General features: G+C 51.1%; 1 protein-coding gene across 2 annotated transcripts in view; it reads left to right on the top strand.

Annotated features, from left to right (window-relative positions):
• The window catches only part of EML2 (EMAP like 2), a 37,703-nt gene that overhangs the window by 10,327 nt on the left and 6,737 nt on the right, over window positions 1-20,639 (top strand). Inside the window, exons 1-13 of one of the 2 annotated variants that reach the window (XM_035117672.3) lie at window positions 46-792; window positions 4,548-4,576; window positions 5,100-5,229; window positions 5,391-5,540; window positions 5,778-5,847; window positions 6,336-6,446; window positions 7,993-8,088; window positions 8,924-9,058; window positions 12,683-12,782; window positions 14,003-14,157; window positions 16,737-16,862; window positions 18,172-18,303; window positions 19,192-19,259. In XM_035117672.3, coding sequence (XP_034973563.3) covers window positions 761-792; window positions 4,548-4,576; window positions 5,100-5,229; window positions 5,391-5,540; window positions 5,778-5,847; window positions 6,336-6,446; window positions 7,993-8,088; window positions 8,924-9,058; window positions 12,683-12,782; window positions 14,003-14,157; window positions 16,737-16,862; window positions 18,172-18,303; window positions 19,192-19,259 — 1,334 coding nt within the window. In that variant the 5' untranslated portion in view covers window positions 46-760. Of the gene's footprint in view, window positions 1-45; window positions 793-4,547; window positions 4,577-5,099; window positions 5,230-5,390; window positions 5,541-5,777; window positions 5,848-6,335; window positions 6,447-7,992; window positions 8,089-8,923; window positions 9,059-12,682; window positions 12,783-14,002; window positions 14,158-16,736; window positions 16,863-18,171; window positions 18,304-19,191; window positions 19,260-20,639 lie in introns of those variants that run through there. The other variant, XM_035117671.3, reaches the window with a different exon arrangement.

The raw sequence follows: 20,639 nt of genomic DNA, 5'->3' as shown, positions 1-20,639 counted from the left end.
CGTAAACCGGAAGCAAAACGCGCCAGCAGAAAGGCGGAGAGTTGCGAGATCGGATTTCAAAGCGCGAGCAAGGAGGAAGCGATGCCTTACTCCCCAAAACCGGATATCTCCTTCTTGAGGCGCGCAGCAACTTTTCTCCGTTCCTGATACCGGGTGGGGGAGTTTCCTCCCCTCCGTATCACTCTTAAAGCCACAGGTGCCCTCCTAAGGCCCTCGCGGAGCCCTACAAGCATGTCTACACGCGCACAGCAGGATTCACACGTGCACGGCCATCACGCATCTTAAGCCATCCCTCCGAGCAGAACGGCCCTTGGCCCGCTGGTTGAGCCGGGACGAAACGGCGGCTGCTTCTCGCGTGCGCTCCGTGGGAAAACCGTCCGTTTTTTTCCCAAGCGTCTGAAACAGCGCTGCCCTTCTCCCCACCCCCCGCCTCCTCCACTGCGGGTAACCAGCACGTAGAGGGTTAAAGAAAGGCCCCGGCCTGGGGGAGGGAAAGTTAAAGCCAGGAAGGAGGGGAAAGTTGGAAAGTTTCCCGTCCGGGCCCCATTGCTCCGCCGCATCCCCCGGGACGCGCCTTGCAGTTAGTTGCCTTGCATTTCCAGCTACCGGCGGGTGGGGCAAAAAGCAGCCCAGGCAGGAATCCTCCTCATCGCTGCTCGTAAGAAGCTTCCCTCTCCACCTCCGGAGTATCAAATATAAAGAGCAGGAGCCCTTTCCCCAATCCTAAGAGCAAAGCCAGGGGCAGCTCCGAGCATCCACGATGAAGAAGGCGGCAGGGAGCCTTAGCCCCAGGTAAGGCGGCGTTTGCGTTGATAGAGGGACCGCTTTGGGCCTTACTTCTTCCCCAGCCCCTATTTTCAACTTCAGATGAAAAAGAGTGCCTCTGAGCACGTACAGAGTGCATTAAGCGTTTTCTCAAGGAATTGCATCCTATTCAGCCCTTTTCGTTTTAAACGGAGGGGGAGCAATGTGTTTGGATGACCTGCTTTGCCATCTTCTTTCGGGGTGGGGCACCTCCGATACCGTTGCTAAGGTTGGATATGAGTTTCTCTATGTTAAAGTGGGAGGGGGAGTTCTTCCCTCTCAGTGAAGGGTGCAATGTTCCTTAAGATAGGTGACTTGGTTTGCTGGGCTTGGTTGGGCCTTCCATGGGAGGAATCATGAAACAGCAGAATTGTGGAGTTGGAAGGGATCCTCACGGGTCATTCAGTCCAACCCCAACCCCCTGCAATGCAGGAATCAAAAGATGGGGAGCTAGCTGTATGCCATTTATGGGAGAGGAGGCCAGCCCTGCAGGATCTTTGGGTTCCAGAAACAAATCGGGTATAGGGTGGGGTACGAACATGAGTTTGACCAAGCTGCGGGAGGCAGTGGAAGACAGGAGTGCCTGGCGTGCTCTGGTCCATGGGGTCACAAACGACTAAACAATATAGGGTGGGGGACCCTTATTGGTGCAGGGCTTGGGGATCCCACAAAAGGGGCTGTGGAGGGGGCAAAGGTGCTAATATTGCACTGCTCTAAGCTGAGGAGGGGCTGTTGGCATCACGACTGGTCCTGCTGTGGGGTGGTGGCTTTAGGTGCCACAGAGTGGCAGGCGACCAGCTGTTTTTAAAAGTACCATATGAAGAATACCTTTTGGGTTTTCTGCCCCCCTCCCCCCACCATAGCAAAATGGTTTGGCTCAGTCCTGGAGGGTACAGCCTGCAAGAAGCAGAGGGTGGGGAGCACCAAGCCTTGGCATACATGACTATTATTGCACCTGCAGCCCCATTTTCCTCTCTCGAACTTGGCTAAGGCCACCTGTTCGGTTTCCTGGAATTGTGCCCAAGGGGAGGAGGACTGAATCCGAAGCCTCTCCTGCCCCCAACCCTCAGGAAACTAGATGCCAGGTGCACAGCCCAAGGGAGGCGTAAAAATCCATCCTGTGGGGGCCTACAGCCTGTTCCTTGGTGGAGGGTCTTGCAGTGCTGCCAGGGAGGGAGGGAGGGAGGGAGGGAGGGAGGAGGCCCATTGCCTTGGCTGATGCAAGATCCTAGCAGGATCCCCCCAGAGAGAGAGAGAGAAAACAAACAGGGAGGAGGAGGCAGAATCCCCTGGGCAGGGCATGGAAAAGGGTGGGGAACGCCCTGCCAACTGTTACTCTGGATGGAGGGAGATAAAAGAGCCTCAGAAGACTGGCAGGGAGGTAGTCCCGCCCTTCTCCAAAAGAGAGAGAGAAAGGGAGTTAGTTAACCCCTTGGTCGCTGAGTGGTGGGGGGAGAGGCTGATAGTTTAAATGTTTCTCGTAACAAAATCAAGCTGCGATAAAGTGCATTCTGGGGTCCCCAGGGGAGCCTCTTCTGCAGAGATGCTGAGAAGGAACCTGGCACCTTATACCTTGAGGTGTCTGCTCTGCTCCAGAACTGCACCCTCTTCTTCTTAGTCATGCCAGGCTGCTTGCCGGTTATCCCAGTGCTTTTGCACTCATTGGTTGGAAAACTAGAAGGCAGGAGCAAGTTTAATTGATGCTAATCAACTCACTAGTATGGGGCTTGAGGAGGTTTTACTGATGGGTGTTATGAGCACACACAAAAAAAAGGGCTTGGAAAGAAAGAGAGGTGGATTGTAGAGTTGGAAGGGACCCTGAGGGTCATCTAGTCCAACCCCCTGCAATGCAGGAATATGCAGCTGCCCCGTTTGGGAATCGAACCTGCAACCTTGGCATTATCAGCACCACGCTCTAACCAACGGAGCTACCCCCAGACCCACATATCTTGAGGTAACCCCAATAGTCTCCACGCTGGAGGCTGTTGCGCATCCACCTGCCCCTTTGCTGGAGGTGGGCAGGCTGACTTAAACTGACCGTTAGGCCTGACTTAGCAGGACAGTTCTGTGCTCTGCGTTCTTACTCGCATTTCTTACATTGGAAGCAGCAAACGCTACTGAATCCCAGTTGCTGGAAACCACAAGAGGGGAGAGGGCTCTTGCGGGTTTCCCACAGGCACCTGGTTGGCCCCTGTGAGACCACAATGCTGGACTGGATGGGCCCCCTTTGGCTTGATCCAGCGGGGTTCTTATGTTCTTCTCTGTTCCCCCATCTGGCGTCTTGCATCCTACCTTATATTGAAGGCTGAAAGCATCCCGATAGCTGGCAGAGGAACATTGTTAAGAATTGTACTGGACTAAATGTCCAGAGCCATTAAGAGACTTCAGAGAATACGGCTCGGCCTATAAAACTTTGCCACGTGCTGTTTTGGAGTCTAGGCTAAGGTTACCAGATTTTTTTTCAAAGAATCCGGGGACACCTCTCTTTTTTTGGGATAAAAGAAGAAAAGAAGAGAAAAGTTTTTTTTAAAAAAAATTAAGAAGTAATATCTTCTCTTCTGTGGTCTCCTCTGTTGCGTCGCCTTCCTCTGGGCCCCGGCCTGCTCTCTTGGAGCGCTAGCTGTCGTGGAGTAGACTCGGGCCAGGCCTGGGCTCGGCCACGTGTCTTTGCCCTCCCGGTGCTTCCCTACCTCTTGGGTGGCGTGGCAAGGTCGGGCTCCCCTCTTTTTTCTCCTTCCTCTTTCTCTCTCTTCCTTCTCCTCTCCTCCTTCTCCCTGCATCGGCTCCAGGGTTTTCCTTGCCCCAAAGCGCCACTGGGCAGTTGGCCGGGGGCCGGGCACTCGCGATTTTTTGATGGGGGTCAGAGGTTCCCCCAGTTGACGCGCCAGGCATCCCTGGTTCCCCCTTGGCAGTGGCGGCGGAACCAGCAGTCTCAGCAGCCCGGAGCCAGCCTGGTAGGGCAGTTGGCTCTGGCTGGTTTCAGGAGCTGCTCACTGCCGTGGCGCCTGCCATCTTGTCTTGCCAGTAGTCCCCCGTATGATGTGTCTTGTGCCATTGAACCAATCACAACATTCATTTCCTACTAATCTACAACACTTAAAATATAAATCCGGGGACATTAAATCCATCCAGGGGATGGATTTTTTCCGGGGACGGATTTGCAAATCCGGGGACTATCCCTGGGAAATGGGGACGTCTGGTAACCGTAGGACTCTAGGCACTTGCTTGGCGGGTAATGCACTTCTGCAAACTCCCCCGCTCCCTAAGCATTCACAAGCTTGTGAGCAGCACGACTGCAGAGGCCTGTTCTTCTCCTCTAATGCTCGGCGTGGCTTGTCCTGCTGAAGCAAACGTCTCTAATGGGCTGCAAGCTGGCTTCCCCTCCGGTGGTGCCTCTCCTGCTATAGACTGATCTGCTTTGACGTCACGGAATGAGCAGCAACATTCTGCCTGCTGGGATGCGTGGATTTGTTTGATGCGGGTGCAGCTGCCATGAGGGGAGTACAAGCCCGGCAAAGGGGAGGTGGAAGAGCGAACCACACGCAGGATCCAAGGATAGCAGCGGGTGTATTTGGGCAGAAAGGCAGGAAGAGATGCGAGGGTCAGCTGGAAGCTGTTTGCTGAAGATGAGAGAGGGAGAATAACTCTCTAGTCGGATTGTTGCAGCAGAGATGTGCCTTCCTTTCTTCCCCCACTGCAGACTTCCCCTTTCATCCTAACTGTCTTCTCTCTTTCCCTCGCAGCAAACCTAAAGAATCCACCTTCAGCGCTGGTGAGTAGATGCTGCCACACTTTGCAGTTTATGGTGGGGGGGAAACACCCAGAAATCCAGTCCGAGGCTGGGAGCTGGGCATGGCCATAGAAGCCTGGAGGTCATGCGGAATATATGAATGGCGTGCGCCAGCATGGTCCAGGTTGTACAAGTCTTGAGAGATGGTTGTGCGTGTGCGCGCGCCCTTTTAACACAGCCCAAGTGTTCTTAGAATAGTGGGGGGAGAAGACCGGTCAAAGAGGGAAACTCATCTGATAAGCTTGCCTTCTGCAAATTCTCCCTTCGTGCCCTCCAGGAGGGCAGGCCTTGCTTGCCCCAAGTGATTATCTTTCTGCAAGTTTTGCTTCAGGGCAGTTAAGGTGAGAGATGGAGGAGAGCATCTGGTTTTAGGGGAAATCAAGGCGCTCTCTTGTGTAGAGGCAGCCCCGCTCCCTCTGGGCAGCTGGAGGAGGTCTTGCAAGTGCAGTTATGGGTGATCGTGATGCCTTCTCTCTCCCCCCCCCCCCCGGTGATCCGTACGCAGAGGATGGTTACGTGAAGATGTTCCTGCGGGGGCGGCCCATCCCCATGTTTGTCCCCGATGCTGTTGTCGCCACCTACAGCCTTGATTCCAAGCTGGATCTACCCCATAAGAAGCTGAAGCTGGACTGGGTGTATCCTACTCAAAGCAGTCTCCTGGGGGGGGGGAGAGAAAAGGGAGTGGGGTGCTTGAAGCGAGTTCTGGATCTTCCCCTCCTTGGATCCCAGAGCTGGTGGCCAGGACCGCAAAGCCCATTCTCTCTTTTTGTCCTTGACCCACCGGCATCCACTCCAGCTATGGGTATCGGGGTCGCGACTGCCGCGCCAACCTTTTCCTGCTGCCCACGGGGGAGATCGTGTATTTCGTGGCTGCCGTGGCTGTCCTCTACAACGTGGAAGAACAGCGCCAACGCCACTACCTGGGCCACAATGATGACATCAAGTGGTAAGCGGGGGGGGGGGGAGGCGGTTCCTGCGCTGTTTCTTTCCTCTCCAGCTGGAACAGCAGAGGAGCAGCGAGGGGGGTCCGGAAGATGCATTGCCAGTTTTGGAGGCGGCGCCACTTTTAAAAATAGAAGGAGCCATTGCAAGGAGTGGGTGGGTGGCTGGCTGGCCTTTCGGAGCCCCCGGTGCTCTCTCTGCATACGAGTGTGTGACTTCTATCCTTTCCTGTCTCACTCAGCCTAGCTGTGCATCCTGACATGGTCACCATAGCAACTGGGCAGGTGGCCGGGACTTCGAAAGATGGCAAGGTGAGGGGCAACTGGCTAGAGGAGGAGGCGCCAGAGATTGGGAGGTGTCGGTGGTGGGAAGAGAGAGGGAGCAAAGGAGAAACGGAAACAGATTGCATGCATTTAAAGCCAACGGGAAAAATCCCCCCCATTCCCAAATAATGGGGCAGCTGAACATTTGTGTACTTAGGAGCTGCCCTTTATGTCTCTTTACTTTAGCATCCCTTCCCCGTCCCAGCCAAGGCATGGAGATCCTGGTCTCCTGCTGCTGCTGTTTCTCCCCAGTATCTTGTAGCCAGAAGCGTCTGCCCCCTCTGAAAGTGGTTGCACCAGTGATCAGCTGCAGCTAATAGCCGACTGCAGCCCTGCCTTCCTCTGTTCTGCTTTTAAAACAAACCTTGTGGCCGGTGCCTCTTCCAGAGCCCCCCAGGTTCCACAAGTTGTTTCTGTGTTGTGTGAAGGGCAGCTTCCTTTTGTGTATCCTGAACCGGCATTTTTCCTTCTGGCAGCCGCTGCCTCCCCACGTTCGGGTCTGGGATTCTGTGAGTCTGAACACGCTCCATGTCCTGGGCCCTGGGCCCTTCGACCGAGCTGTGAGCTGCGTGGGATTCTCAAAGTCTGTGAGTGATGCTTCCCCTTCCTCCCTCCCTTTCTTCCTTCCGCCAAAAAGGGGGAACCCAGAACCCACTGTTCACCCCACAAGCTTGGGTTAGGCAGATAACGATGATGATGGTGGTAATAAATAATAATAATAATAATAATAATAATAATAATAATAATAATAATAATAATAAAATTTTATTTATACCCCGCCCTCCCCGGTCAAAAACTGGGCTCAGGGCGGCTCACACCAACAGAATTACAATAAAACATAAAAACAATTAATTAAAATACAGATTAAAATACAGTATTAAAATTTAAAGTGCAGCCTCATTTCAAGTAGTCCATAAGTCCAAGCCATGAGGAAGGAAAACACAGGGGTCAGGCTGAGTCTAACCCAAAGGGCAGGCGGAACAGCTCTGTCTTGCAGGCCCTGCGGAAAGATGACAAATCCCGCAGGGCCCTGGTCTCCTGGGAAAGAGTGTTCCACCAAGTTGGGGCCAGTACTGAAAAGGCCCTGGCTCTAGTAGAGGCCAGGGGGGGGGAGTTTAGGAAGAATAAACGCCACAGTGCATCTGCAGTAGCACAACAGGACACCCTCATCTGCCCCAGCTGCAACAAAACATGTCTCTCCTGTATCGGTCTCTACAGCCACAGCAGGAGCTGCAACTCCCCAGTGGTTTGACTTCATCCCTGAAACCCCAATCCTCTATTGTCTCCTCAGCCAGACAGAGGCCAACAATGTATTAAATTTGTATTCTGCCCTTCATCCGAAGATCACAGGGCGGTTCACAACATAAAAATATGAAACAAGAACACAAAAGACATAGGCAAAACAAAAACAAACCAATAACTCGCCTCCCTCCCACAGACACATTGAAAAGGCCGTAGATTAATCAGCCAAAGGCCTGGGAGAAGAGGAACATTTTTGCCTGGAGCCTAAAGATTTGTTACAAAAGGCTTCCCTGGGGAGAGCAATTCCACAAATGGGGAGCCACAGCAGAAAAGGCCCCTGATGTTGTCTCCCCCCACAGAAAGCAATTGGAACCTACTGTACAGAGTCAGACCATTGGTGCATCAGGCTCAGTATTACCTACACTGACTGGCAGCAGATATTCAGGATTCCAGGCAGGAACTTCTCCAAACCCTGGAGATGCCAGGATTGAACCTAGGAGCTTCTGCTTGCAAGGCCCGGCCTGTTGACCGCTAGTAAGGTTGTGATTCTTGTGGGGGGTGGGGGTGGGGGTGGAAGGAAGATGAGTTTGCAAGTTCAAGGAGGCCCAGCCTCCATCCCACTGCCTTCATATTCTGCCAAGGCATACTCTCCCCAGACTCAAATTCTGTAGCTGGGGGGGGGATATCAGTTCTGTTATCAAGACTGCCTAAACCTTAGTTTTACAGAGCACTGGTTGGTTTGTATTTTAAAGAAAGAGGGAGCTGGCATGAGATTTCTAATTAGGTTTCGCTTCTAGAAATGGCTTGCCATGGTGAATCCAAGGTGTTGGACGGCAGTAGTGAGGGGCGCCTACCCGGCTACCTCTATCCATGTCTCTTCTCTCTCACCAGAATGGCGGAGGACTCTTATGTGCTGTCGATGACTCCAATGACCACGTACTATCTGTGTGGGACTGGCAAAAGGAGCAGAAGCTGGCAGACGTGAAGGTAACTTTGCATTCTGCCCCATTCCTTTGGCCAAAATCCAGCCTTTCCCAACCTGGGTTTGGCGCTCCAGACATTCTGGACTCTCCTTCTTTGGCGATCACTCATAGGCGAGTAAGACTGTCTTCCATAAACACGGTTTTAACAATGAGTCCGTAAGTGGCTGTGGAGGCCAGTTCTAGAACCACACGTCCTTCCACAGTGGGGACATTGGTTTCCAGGCGGGAGTTGATCACGGTGTGGAATTGCCAAGCGTGCCTTCCTCTTAGCACGTTTCTCCCTTTTGTCCCGAGTTCGAGTGTCTTCAAAGCCCATGACACCTTTGGTGAAGGCTGTTCTCCAACTGGAGAGCTCGCAGGCCAGTGTTTCCCAGTTGTCAGTGTTTTTACTACATTTATATAGATTTGCCTTGAGAGAGTCTTTAAACCTCTTTTGTTGACCACCAGCATTACGCTTTCCATTTTTAAGTTGGGAATAGAGCAGTTGCTTTGGAAGACGATCATCAGGCATAAGCACAACATGACCAGTCAAACAAAGTTGATGTTGAAGAATCATTGCTTCAACACTGGGGATCTTTGCTTCTTCCAGTACACTGGCAATAGTTCGCCTGTCTTCCCAAGTGGTGTGTAAAATTTGCCGGAGACACCGTTGATGGAATCTTTTGAGGAGTTGGAAATGGCGTTTATACATTCTGGACTGGAATCATGTTCGCTGAGGCTTAAGGACAGCAGGTTGCCCCTGGCTGCCACAGTCTCTTGCGGCCCCTGCCTCTGGCCCCTGCCTGCTGATGCTTCACTGTACTGACCCCTCTCTCCTTCCTGCTCCTTTTGCTCCGCAGTGCTCCAATGAGTCTGTGCTGGCCGCAACTTTCCATCCTACAGAGCCAACGCTACTCATTACCTGCGGGAAATCTCACATCCACTTCTGGACGCTGGAGGGAGGCAGCCTCAGCAAGAGGCAGGGCATTTTTGAGGTGAGAGCGGGATCGGAAGGGAGAGGGATAAGCTGCAGTAGATTGTGGGTAGGTCAGGATTTGGCTGGCTGGCGGGCTTGTGCCCCCGTCTAGCTCCTGGTCACATCAACAGGCTTGCACATGACACGAGGGCTTCCTGGTGGATTCTGCACATAAATCTTCCCCGGACCCCTCTTCAGTTAGGTGGGTTACAAACTGCATCCTGAGAAGTACAGGGACCGGTTCCCCTCTCTTCCACAAAGCACTTTGCATGGCCACGTGGGGGCAAGGGGGCTGTTCCCCTTGTTTTCTTGGTCAGCCCCCTTTCTCCAGATGGGGTAAAACCAGGGGGAAACCTGGTGTGACTCTGTGAAATGACACCTGTTCAAATACAGGTGTTACAGAGCATTCTAACGATTTGAAAAATGCACATCGCACGTATTGCTTCAGTAATACAGTGGTACCTTGGTTCTCAAACTTAATCCGTTCCGGAAGTGCATTCCAAAAAGCAAAGCATTCCAAAACCATGGCGCACTTTCCCATAGAAAGTAATGCAAAACAGACTAATCCATTCCAGACTTTTAAAAAAGTAGTCAAGTTTTGTGGGATCAATTTCAATCTGTTACCTCCGAGGATGTGGACAGGCTGCTTAGACGAATGAAACCAACCACCTGTCTCCTTGATCCTTGCCCATCCTGGCTTATAAAAGCTAGCCAGGAAGGGCTGGGCGATGGGCTTCGCGGGTTGGTAAATGCTTCTCTCCATGAGGGAGCCTTCCCAGACCCGCTGAAAGAGGCGGTTATTAAACCGCTTCTTAAAAAACCATCTTTAGATCCGGCCAATATGGCCAACTATCGCCCAGTCTCAAATCTTCCATTCTTGGGCAAGGTGATTGAGCGAGTGGTTGCGGAACAACTCCAGGCACGCCTGGAAGAAGCGGACCATTTGGATCCCTTCCAGTCAGGATTCAGGCCTCATCATGGGACTGAAACTGCCTTGGTCGCACTGGTCGATGATCTCCGGCGGGCTAGGGACAAAGGTAAGAGCTGTTTCCTTGTTCTGCTGGATCTCTCAGCGGCTTTTGACACCATCGACCATAACATCCTCCTGGACCGTCTAGAGGGCTTGGGAGCTGGGGGCACTGTCATGCAGTGGTTCCGCTCCTTCCTCCTGGGCCGTGTTCAGAAAGTGGTGGTGGGGGATGAGTGTTCAGACCCCTGGGCGCTCACTTGTGGGGTGCCTCAGGGTTCTGTCCTCTCCCCCATGCTTTTTAACATCTATATGCAGCCACTGGGAGAGATCATCAGGGGGTTTGGGCTGGGTGTCCATCAGTATGCTGATGATACCCAGCTCTACCTCTCTTTTAAATCAGAACCAGTGAAGGCGGTGAAGGTCCTGTGTGAGTGCTTGGAGGCGGTTGGAGGATGGATGGCGGCTAACAGATTGAGATTGAATCCTGACAAGACAGAAGTACTGTTTGTGGGGGACAGGAGGCGGGCGGGTGTGGAGGACTCCCTGGTCCTGAATGGGGTAACTGTGCCCCTGAAAGACCAGGTGCGCAGCCTGGGAGTCATTTTAGACTCACAGCTGTCCATGGAGGCACAGGTCAACTCCGTGTCCAGGGCAGCTGTTTATCAGCTCCATCTGGTACGCAGGCTGAGTCCCTACCTGCCCACTGACTGTCTCTCCAGAGTGGTGCATGCTCTAGTTATCTCTCGCTTGGACTACTGCAATGCGCTCTACGTGGGGCTACCTTTGAAGGTGACCCGGAAACTACAACTAATCCAGAATGCGGCAGCTAGACTGGTGACTGGGAGCGGCCGCCGAGATCACATAACACCGGTCCTAAAAGACCTACATTGGCTCCCAGTACGTTTCCGAGCACAATTCAAAGTGTTGGTGTTGACCTTTAAAGCCCTAAACGGCCTCGGTCCGGTATACCTGAAGGAGCGTCTCCACCCCCATCGTTCTGCCCGGACACTGAGGTCCAGCTCCGAGGGCCTTCTGGCGGTTCCCTCATTACGAGAAGCCAAGTTACAGGGAACCAGGCAGAGGGCCTTCTCGGTAGTGGCACCCACCCTGTGGAATGCCCTCCCACTAGAGGGCAAAGAGAACAATTACCAGACCTTTAGAAGGCATCTCAAGGCAGCCCTGTTTAGGGAAGCTTTTAATGTTTGATGGATTTCTGTATTTTAGAATTTCTGTTTTTTTTTGGAAGCCGCCCAGAGTGGCTGGGGGAACCCGGCCAGATGGGCGGGGTATAAATAATAAATTATTATTATTATTATTATTATTATTATTATTATTATTATTATTATTAAAAACAACCCTTAAAACTGCCATTTAATATGAATTTTACTATCTAACAAAACCATTGATCCATGAAATGAAACCATTGATCAATAATCAATGAACTGTACTATAAAAGAAATAAAGACAGTATTATAGATGATAAAAATTAAAATAATTTTTTTCTTACCAGCACTGATGACAGTCATTGTTTGGATGGGAGGCTTTTATCCAGTTCCACAGTCATACAATCAATCAATCAATCAATCAATCAGTAGCTGACCTGGGTTCCACACAGTCACAAAAACGAATTAACCGAAAAAGCCTCAAAAACAAAAATGCAAAATAAATAGCAAAAACAAAAGTGCCAAACTTAATCCGTTCCAGAAATCCGTTTGACTTCCAAAATGTTCGAAAACCAAGGCGCAGCTTCTGATTGGTGCAGGCCCCCCGGAAACAATAGCCGACAGCAGCATCGGATGTTCGGCTTCCGAAAAACGTTCGGAAACCAGAACACTTACTACCAGGTTTTGGGCATTTGAGAACCAAGGTGTTTGAGAACCAAGGTACCACTGTATTGCTTCAGTAATAACTAACTGCGAGGCCAAGAGGGGGTGTTGTTGACTGGGCAGCCCAGGACCTCCATATGCACTGCCCAGGCTTGTGCCCCCCCGGAGGTAATTTGGGTGCAGCTAACGCTGTGGTTTGACTTCACCCCTGGAGGCGCACTCCATTGCCTCTCAAGACAAATGTATGCCAACTGGCCAGCGTATGAATATGCTGAGCCAGAGAGACATTTTCTGGCCCAATTGGACCACTAATTTTCTTTGTCCTCTTTACTGCATGTCTACCCCACCTTTTCCTCCCAAGGTTCCATTCCTCCTCATTGAATCCCCACAACAACCCTACAAGGCAGGTTTGGCTGTGAGAGGCAGTGACCAGCCCCCAAAGTCACCCAGTGAGCTTCAGGGCCAAGCAGGGATTTGAACCCTCTTTGTTCCCAGGTCCCAGCCCATAGCGCCTCACTAGTTCTTGCGTTGCAGACAAGATGGGGGTTTCTGCTTCGTTTGCTCTCTGGGACTTGGGGGGGGCACTTTCCCAACCCCACCCAGCCAAACCAGTTGAACCAACTACTGTGCGCACACACACACGGTCCTGGAGAACCAGTTCGGATCTGTTTGCTAAAGGGGTTGACTCTTAACCCTTTCTTGCACAGTGAGCTTTCAAGATGCTGTTGTCTTGCTGGCCAGCTCTCCTTAGAAGTGGGGTGAAGTGGGAGCTCCAGGTTGGATTTGGGGTGGGTTTCCCGCCCCCTCTGCTCCCTGTTTTTGAGGCTCACCTGTTTTCCTTCCACAGAAACACGAGAAGCCCAAATATGTCCTGTGTGTGGCTTTCACAGAGAACGGAGACACTGTGACTGGAGATTCTGGGGGGAACCTCTACATTTGGGGGAAAGGTCAGTTTGGGAATGGGTTGAGGTGCTCCTAAATAGCAGCTCTGTCTGGTTGGGCTGTATCAGTCTAGCTAGGTGCTCCCGAGTGTTTCTACACAGCCAGATTTGTGAGTTGCTGCAGGGACTAAAAATGATTTTACTCTTGCTGAATCCCTCACTCGCCTTTTCTCATGCAGGGTTCGTTCCCTTTCTTGTACCGACCAGTCACATAACTGCATTAACATTTTATTAGGCACCTGTAATATTCCGCTTGCACAATGTTCTTGGGACGAGAAGCATAGGTTCACCGAAGAGATGATTCCCAACACTCAGATGCGACGCCAGAAAAAAACCCAAAACCAATATCCAGAGGGGCCAAGTGCATTTGGCTCAGGGGGAGAAAAGAGCACCACCTCTCCTATTAGATTTCTGAAAGAAAGGAATGAGACATTGGGGGAGGTGAATGACTCCTCTGGTGTGTGTGTGGGGGGGCTTCTTTCCTTGCCCTCCCTTGGGTGCTGCTCTTGCCATCACTTTTTGAATAGAAATGTAAGTTTGGGAAGTGGAGCATAATATTATGGGGAAAGTATTTATTGATTTATTGCATTTATGTTCCACCCTTTTTCACCAAGGTGGTGTACATGGTTCCCCGCCTCCTCATTTTATCCCTATAACAACCCTGTGAGGTAGGTTAGGCTGAGAGGCAGTGACTGGCCCCCAAGGTCGCCCAGTGAGTTTCTCAGCCAAGCAGGGATTCGAACCCTGGTCTCTCAGGTTCTAGTCTGACAAACCAGCCGCTACACCAAACTGACTCTCCCTACGCCATACAGGCTCCCTTGCGTCTCCAGAAAGCACTTGGGCCTCTAAGGCACCCTTCCCCATTCAGATGCCTTCCTGAGGTGGTGGACTTCATATCCCATCAGCCCCTGGGCCACCACACGGCCATGCTGGCTGGGGGGCCAATGGGAACTGCAGTACAAAACAGCTGGAGGGCAGCAGGTTGGGGAAGGTTTATGGTGGCCTTGCAGATTAACAGCACAAGACAAGGCAGGTATACTCAAAAATAAGTCCCGCTGACGTCAAAGGGACTTGTACCCAAGTTAAGCGTGGAAAGGCTTGCAAACTGATGCTGCGGCCCTGTTAGGGAAGCTGGTTTCTACTACAGAAGAAAAATCCTTCCCAGGTTCTGTCCTGGGCATGGGGGAAGGTTGTCCTGTCTAACAGTGTTGTCCTTCACCTGGCAGGGGGGAACAGGATTTGCCATGCAGTGCCAGGAGCCCATGAAGGTGGCATCTTTGGCTTGTGTGTGCTGCGGAATGGGACCATCGTTACGGGAGGCGGCAGGGACCGCAGAGTCGTGCTCTGGGGCCGGGATTACCAGAAGCTGCAGGAGAACGAGGTATTGCGGCCGGCCGGCTGGGTGGGTGGGTGGAGTCCTGCCTCCTTAGGGTAGCAGCCTTTCATGTCTTGCGTGGACCCAGTCATGGCCAAAGGCGCTGTGGAACGAGGGATCATAGAATCACAGGACTGTAGAGTTGGAAGGGGCCCCAAGGGTCATCTGATCGAACCCCCTGCAATGCAGGAACAATGCGCCAGGCACAATTCCAGCAGGGGAACAGAGGCGCAAGAACTTGCTGGTTCATGTTACAGAGGTCCTCTAGTTCAGCACCTGACCTTCCAGCAGGAAACAGCCAGCTGCTTTAATAATAATAATAATGATGATGATGATGATGTTTAGTTGTGTCTGACTCTTCGTGACCCATGGACCAGAGCACGCCAGGCACTCCTGTCTTTCACTCCCTCCTGCAGTTTGGTCAGACTCATGTTGGTAGCTTCAAGAACACTTTCCAACCATCTCGTCCTCTGTCGTTCCCTTCTCTTTCTGCCCTCAATCTTCCCCAGCATCAGGGTCTTTTCCAGGGAGTCTTCTCATGAGGTGGCCAAAGTATTGGAGCCTCAGCTTCAGGAACTGTCCTTCCAGTGAGCACTCATGGCTGATTTCCTTCAGAATGGAGAGGATTGATCTTCTTGCAGTCCATGGGACTCTCAAGAGTCTCCTCCAGCACCAGAATTCAAAAGCATCCATTCTTCAGCGATCAGCCTTCTTGATGGTCCAGCTCTCACTTCCATACATCACTACTGGGAAAACCATAGCTTTAACTATACGGACCTTTGTCAGCAAGGTGATGTCTCTGCTTTTTAAGATGCTGTCTAGGTTTGTCATTGCTTTTCTCCCAAGAAGCAGGCGTTTTTTAATTTCATGACTGCTGTCACCATCTGCAGGGATCATGGAACCCAAGAAAGTAAAATCTCTCACTGCCTCCATTTCTGCCCCTTCTATTTGCCAGGAGGTGATGGGACCAGTGACCATGATCTTAGTTTTTTTGATGTTGAGCTTCAGACCATATTTTGCACTCTCCTCTTTCACCCTCATTAAAAGGTTCTTTAATTCCTCCTCACTTTCTGCCATCAAGGTTGTGTCATCAGCATATCTGAGGTTGTTGATATTTCTTGCAGCAATCTTAATTCCGGTTTGGGATTCATCCAGTCCAGCCTTTTGCACGATGAATTCTGCATATAAGTTAAATAAACAGGGAGACAATATACAACCTTGTCATACTCCTTTCCCAATTTTGAAGCAGTCAGTTGTTCCATATCCAGTTCTAACTGTAGCTTCTTGTCCCACATAGAGATTTCTCAGGAGACAGATGAGGTGATCAGGCACTCCCATTTCTTTAAGAACTTGCCATAGTTTGCTGTGGTTGACACAGTCAAATGCTTTTGCATAGTCAATGAAGCAGAAGTAGATGTTTTTCTGGAACTCTCTAGCTTTCTCCATAATCCAGCGCAAGTTTGCACTTTGTTCTCTGGTTCCTCTGCCCCTTTGAAATCCAGCTTGCACTTCTCGGTCCACATACTGCTTAAGCCTACCTTGTAGAATTTTAAGCATAACCTTGCTAGCATGTGAAATGAGAGCCATTGTGTGGTAGTTGGAGCATTCTTTGGCAGTGCCCTTCTTTGGGATTGGGATGTAGACTGATCTTCTCCAATTCTCTGGCCACTGCTGAGTTTTCCAAACTTGCTGGCATATTGAGTGTAGCACCTTAACAGCATCATCTTTTAACATTTTAAATAGTTCAGCTGGAATATCATCACTTCCACTGGCCTTGTTATTAGCAGTGCTTTCTAAGGCCCATTTGACTTCACTCTCCAAGATGTCTGGCTCAAGGTCAGCAACCACACTACCTGGGGTGTACGAGACCATATCTTTCTGGTATAATTCCTCTGTGTATATTATTATTATTATTTTAATAATAATTTATTCCTTATACCCCTCCCAACTGGCTGGGTTTCCCCAGCCACTCTGGGTGGCTCCCAACAGGATATTAGAAACACGGTAAAACATCAAACATTAAAAACTTCCCTAAACAGGTTTGCTTTCAGATGTCTTCTAAAAGTCAGATAGTTGTTTATTTCCTTGACATTTGAGAGGAGGGCGTTCCACAGGGCGGGCGCCACTGCCGAGAAGGCCCTCTGCCGGGTTTGGGAGGTTTACAAATGGCGCAGGGTGGCATCTTTTAATGTATTGTAATCTTTGTTGGAAGCCGCTCAGAGTGGCTGGGGAAACCCAGCTGGATGGGCGGGGTACAAATAATAAATTATTATTATTATTAATTTATTATATTATCTTCTGTTGTAAAACCCGTCCTCTAGTACCTGCTAGTTGGCAGTGAACTGTCTCTGAACAGAGAGGGGTCACAGTGGTCAGATCTGCCTATAGGTCAAATCTTTTTTTAAAAAATTATAATAAAGGCATTCATTCAATAAGCTCATTTGCTCATGCTTAACCTCAGCGTTGCATTTTTCGAGTACCTATTTAAAAAGCAAAGCAAACTGTTTCGGATGCACGTCTCTGCTAGCCCTGTCTGGGCATTGTCTGCTCTCCCTGAGGGGGTCTGTGTTTCCCTCTCCCTGCAGGTGCCTGAGGGATTTGGGCCAGTACGCACCATTGCAGAGGGAAAGGGCGACTCCCTCTTTGTGGGCACCACCCGGAACTCAGTGCTCCACGGATCCTTGGCAACTGGCTTCTCCCTCCTAGTTCAGGTAAGGAGGACGGCAGCTACTGGGCATGCTTATGCCTGGATTCAAAGAGCTGCAGCAACTGGGATCACTGGGTGACTGATAAGGACCCCAAAAGAACTGTGCTGGATCAGGCCAATGGCCCTTCTGAACCAGCGTCCTGTTCTCATAGTAGCCAACCAGGTGCCCCAAGGGGAAACCCGCAAGCCGGACCTGAGTGCGAGAGCAGGTCTCCTGTGCTGTGCTATTCAGCAACTGGCGTTGCTCCCTCCAGCTGTGGAGGCAGAGCGGAGCCTTCGTTATGGCTAGTAGCCATCGATACCCCTCTCCTCCTCCAGGAATTTATCTAATCTTCATTTAAAGCCATCTAAGTTGGTGGCCATCACTGCCTCCTGTGGCAGGGAGTTCCATATGTTAGGAAAACATTATTTAAGAAACAGATAAAAGCTCCTTTAAGTTTTAAAGAGGGTTCCAGAATTTTCTTTGTTGTGGGGGAGTGGCACTCTTGGCTTGATTGGTGTCAGCTGGAGGTGCAAATAAAGGGAGGAAGTTGCAGGCCGCAATTTCAGCACGAGGAAAGCACACACACACACACACACACACACACACACACACACACACACACAGCGTTTATACCCTGCTGGGGAGATATAGAAAGCATGTAAAGAGTTTGTATATATTTGTAATAGAAATGCTTGTGCAACCCGCCAAGCAATAAAGAAGCTCTTGACTGAGGAATTTGACCATGACTCCTGTTCTTGTCGTCTGCCTCCGGGGAAACACTCTGCTATAAACAGTGAGAAGTGGTTTTACTGAGGTGCCACCATGCAAGCAGAAAGCGCAGCCGAAGTGTGTGGGCGGTAACCTCTAATACAGGCGTCCCCAAACTCGGCCCTCCAGCTGTTTTGGGACTACAACTCCCATCATCCCTAGCTAACATGACCAGTGGTCAGGGATGATGGGAATTGTAGTCCCAAAACATCTGGAGGGCCGAGTTTCTGGATGCCTGCTCTAATACCATAAGCATAAGCTAACCATGCGCTGCGTGAAGGGCTTTCTTTTATCTGCCCTGAATCCTTCAACAGCTTCATCAAGCGTCAACTAGTCTTAGGGTGATGAGAGAGGGAGAAGAGCTTTTCTCTCTCCACTTTCGCCATGCCGTGAATAATTGTACGAACTTACATCTTGTCGCCTCTTACTCCAAACTATAAAAAAGTCCCAAATGTTACAGCCTTTCTTCAAAGGATGAGCCGCTCCGGCCCCTTGATATTTTTGCTTGCAGTGGGAGACTTGGGTGGTTCCGGTGACTGTAGTCTTTCTTCCTTTTCCCCAGGGACACACAGAAGAACTATGGGGCCTGGCCACCCACCCTGCTTTGGACCAGTTCCTGACCTGCGGGCAAGACAAGCAGGTTCACCTGTGGAGCGTGGCCACCCACCAGCCCCTGTGGAGCAAGGGGATCGAGGTGAGTTCTTGTGCCGGGTGGGGGGCAGAGGCGAGGACTGGGTTGGGGAATCATAGAATCATAGAGTTGGAAGAGACCACAAGGGCCATCCAGTCCAACCCCCTGCCGAGCAGTAAACACCATCAAAGCATTCTTGACATATGCCTGTCAAGCCTCTGCTTATAGACCTCCAAAGAAGGTAGCAAATTCCACTGCCAAACAGCTCTTACTGTCGGGAACCTAATGTTTAGGTGGAATCTTCTTTCTTGTAGTTTAAATCCATTGCTCCGTGTCCGCTTCTCTGGAGCAGCAGAAAACAACCTTTCTCCCTCCTCTATATGACATGCTTTTATATATTTGAACATGGCTATCATATCACCCCTTAACCTTCTCTTCTCCAGGCTAAACATACCCAGCTCCCTAAGCCGTTCCTAGGCGGGCGGGCATTCCGGGTAGGGTTCTGAGTGAGGGGCAATTGAGGCTCGCTCACCTGGGAAGGGGAGCCCTTCTAGGAGAACTCTGACCCCAAACCTCCTCTGCCTTGTGGGATATCTTCAGGAGAAGAAAGGGCTCAGGAGTAAACCCTACAGAACTCTGGAGTGGCGTCCTTAAGACGGCTGGATGGCACCTAGTACGCCTCCTTCCGACAACTCCTGCAGCCAAGCTGATGCCAAACTTCTTGCTCTGCTTTCCTTTGGACCACAGCAGTGAGGCCGAGGGGGGCGTGTCTTGTCGTCTGGGCAGCCCAGGACCTCCAGACACACTGCCCAGGCTTGCACCCCAAGGGAGGTCATTTGGGTGATGCCAACGCAGTTCCATGGGGTCCCTCCCTCCCCGATTCCCATAAAACAGTTCCCATGCTTAGTGCTACACACCCCATATTGCACTTCCTTTCTCTGTCTCCTGCAGGATGCAGCTCGCTCGGCTGGATTCCATCCCAGCGGCTCGGTGTTAGTGGTGGGCACCGTAACTGGCAGGTAATTATTATTATTTATTAGATTTGCAAACTGCCCTAGACCCATGGGTCTCAAGGTGGTTCACAGAATAAAATCGCAATATAAAAACACAAAATACATAATAAAAATGAAAACAAGAACAACCCAGTAACTCCCCCCCATCCACATTTTGAAAGGTTAAAGGAAAAGGTAAAGGGACCCCTGACCATTAGGTCCAGTTGCAGACGACTCGGGTTGTGGCGCTCATCTCACTTTATTGGCCGAGGGAGCCGGCATACAGCTTCCGGCCACTTCTGGCGAACCAGAGCAGCACACGGAAACGCTGTTTACCTTCCCGCCAGAGCAGTACCTATTTATCTACTTGCACTTTGACGTGCTTTTGAACTGCTAGGTTGGCAGAAGCAGGGACCGAGCAACAGCTCACCCTGTCACAGGGATTCGAAATGCCGACCTTCTGATCGGCAAGTCCGGCCTATGCTCTGTGGTTTAACCCACAGCGCCACCCATGTTGAAAGGTGTTTAACCCACAGCGCCATGCCAATCAGCCCAAGGCCTGGTTGAAAAGGGACATTTTCGCCTGGCGCCTAAAGGTATAGAATTTAAGGCACCAGGCGAACCTCCCTGGGGAAAGCATTTCACAAACGGGAAGCAAACTTCAGAAAAGGCCCTGTTCTCGTCTTGCCACCCTCTGGACCTCAAGTGGAGGAGGCACGTAAAGTAGAAGGGCCACATAGGAGTCCAGGACAGTTCATATGGAAAGAAGCGGTCCTTGAGGTGTTGTGGTCCTGAGCCATTTAAGGCTTTATAGCTCAGTACCAGCACTTTGAATTGGGGCCAGAAACTTAATTGGTAGCCAGTGCAGTTGGGCCAGGGTCGGTGTGATATGCTCAAACCAACTAGACCTGTTGAGCCACCTTGGCAGCCGGGGAAGGGATGCTCAATCCAAAGTGTGGGGGGGGGAGGCGCTGGAGATGATGTTGTGGTACCCTACTGTTTGCCTGGGTGACCCTCTTGGGATGTATTTTTTCATCCCATTTATCTCCCATCTTTTCCTCCAAGGAGATCAAGGTGGTGTGTGTGGTCCTTCTCTTCCCCAAGGCAGTCACTCGGTGAGCTTCATGGCCAAGTAGGGATTCAAACCCTGGTCTCCCCCAGGTCCTAGTCTCGCACTCTAACCACTGCACCACACTGGCTGGAAGAGGTGGAACAGCAGGATCCCACCCCGCCCCTGCCCCCGCCCCCAAAGCCAATTTCCTTAAGGTGGGCAATGAACTCTCAACCTGCACAAGTATTTTTGGAAGGGGTCAGAATCGGTTTTATGTTTCCCGCCCCCCTGCCAATGCTGCCCCCGTGTCTTTTCTCACTGCCCCCGCAGGCCTCTGCGAATGGCAACTTCTCTCA

This window comes from Zootoca vivipara, chromosome 6 (genome assembly GCF_965207765.1).
Source record: "Zootoca vivipara chromosome 6, rZooViv2.hap1.1, whole genome shotgun sequence".
Classification (NCBI taxonomy): domain Eukaryota; kingdom Metazoa; phylum Chordata; class Lepidosauria; order Squamata; family Lacertidae; genus Zootoca; species Zootoca vivipara.
The sequence above is the reverse complement of the archived record's forward strand: the minus strand, read 5'-3'. Positions and strand labels throughout refer to the sequence as shown.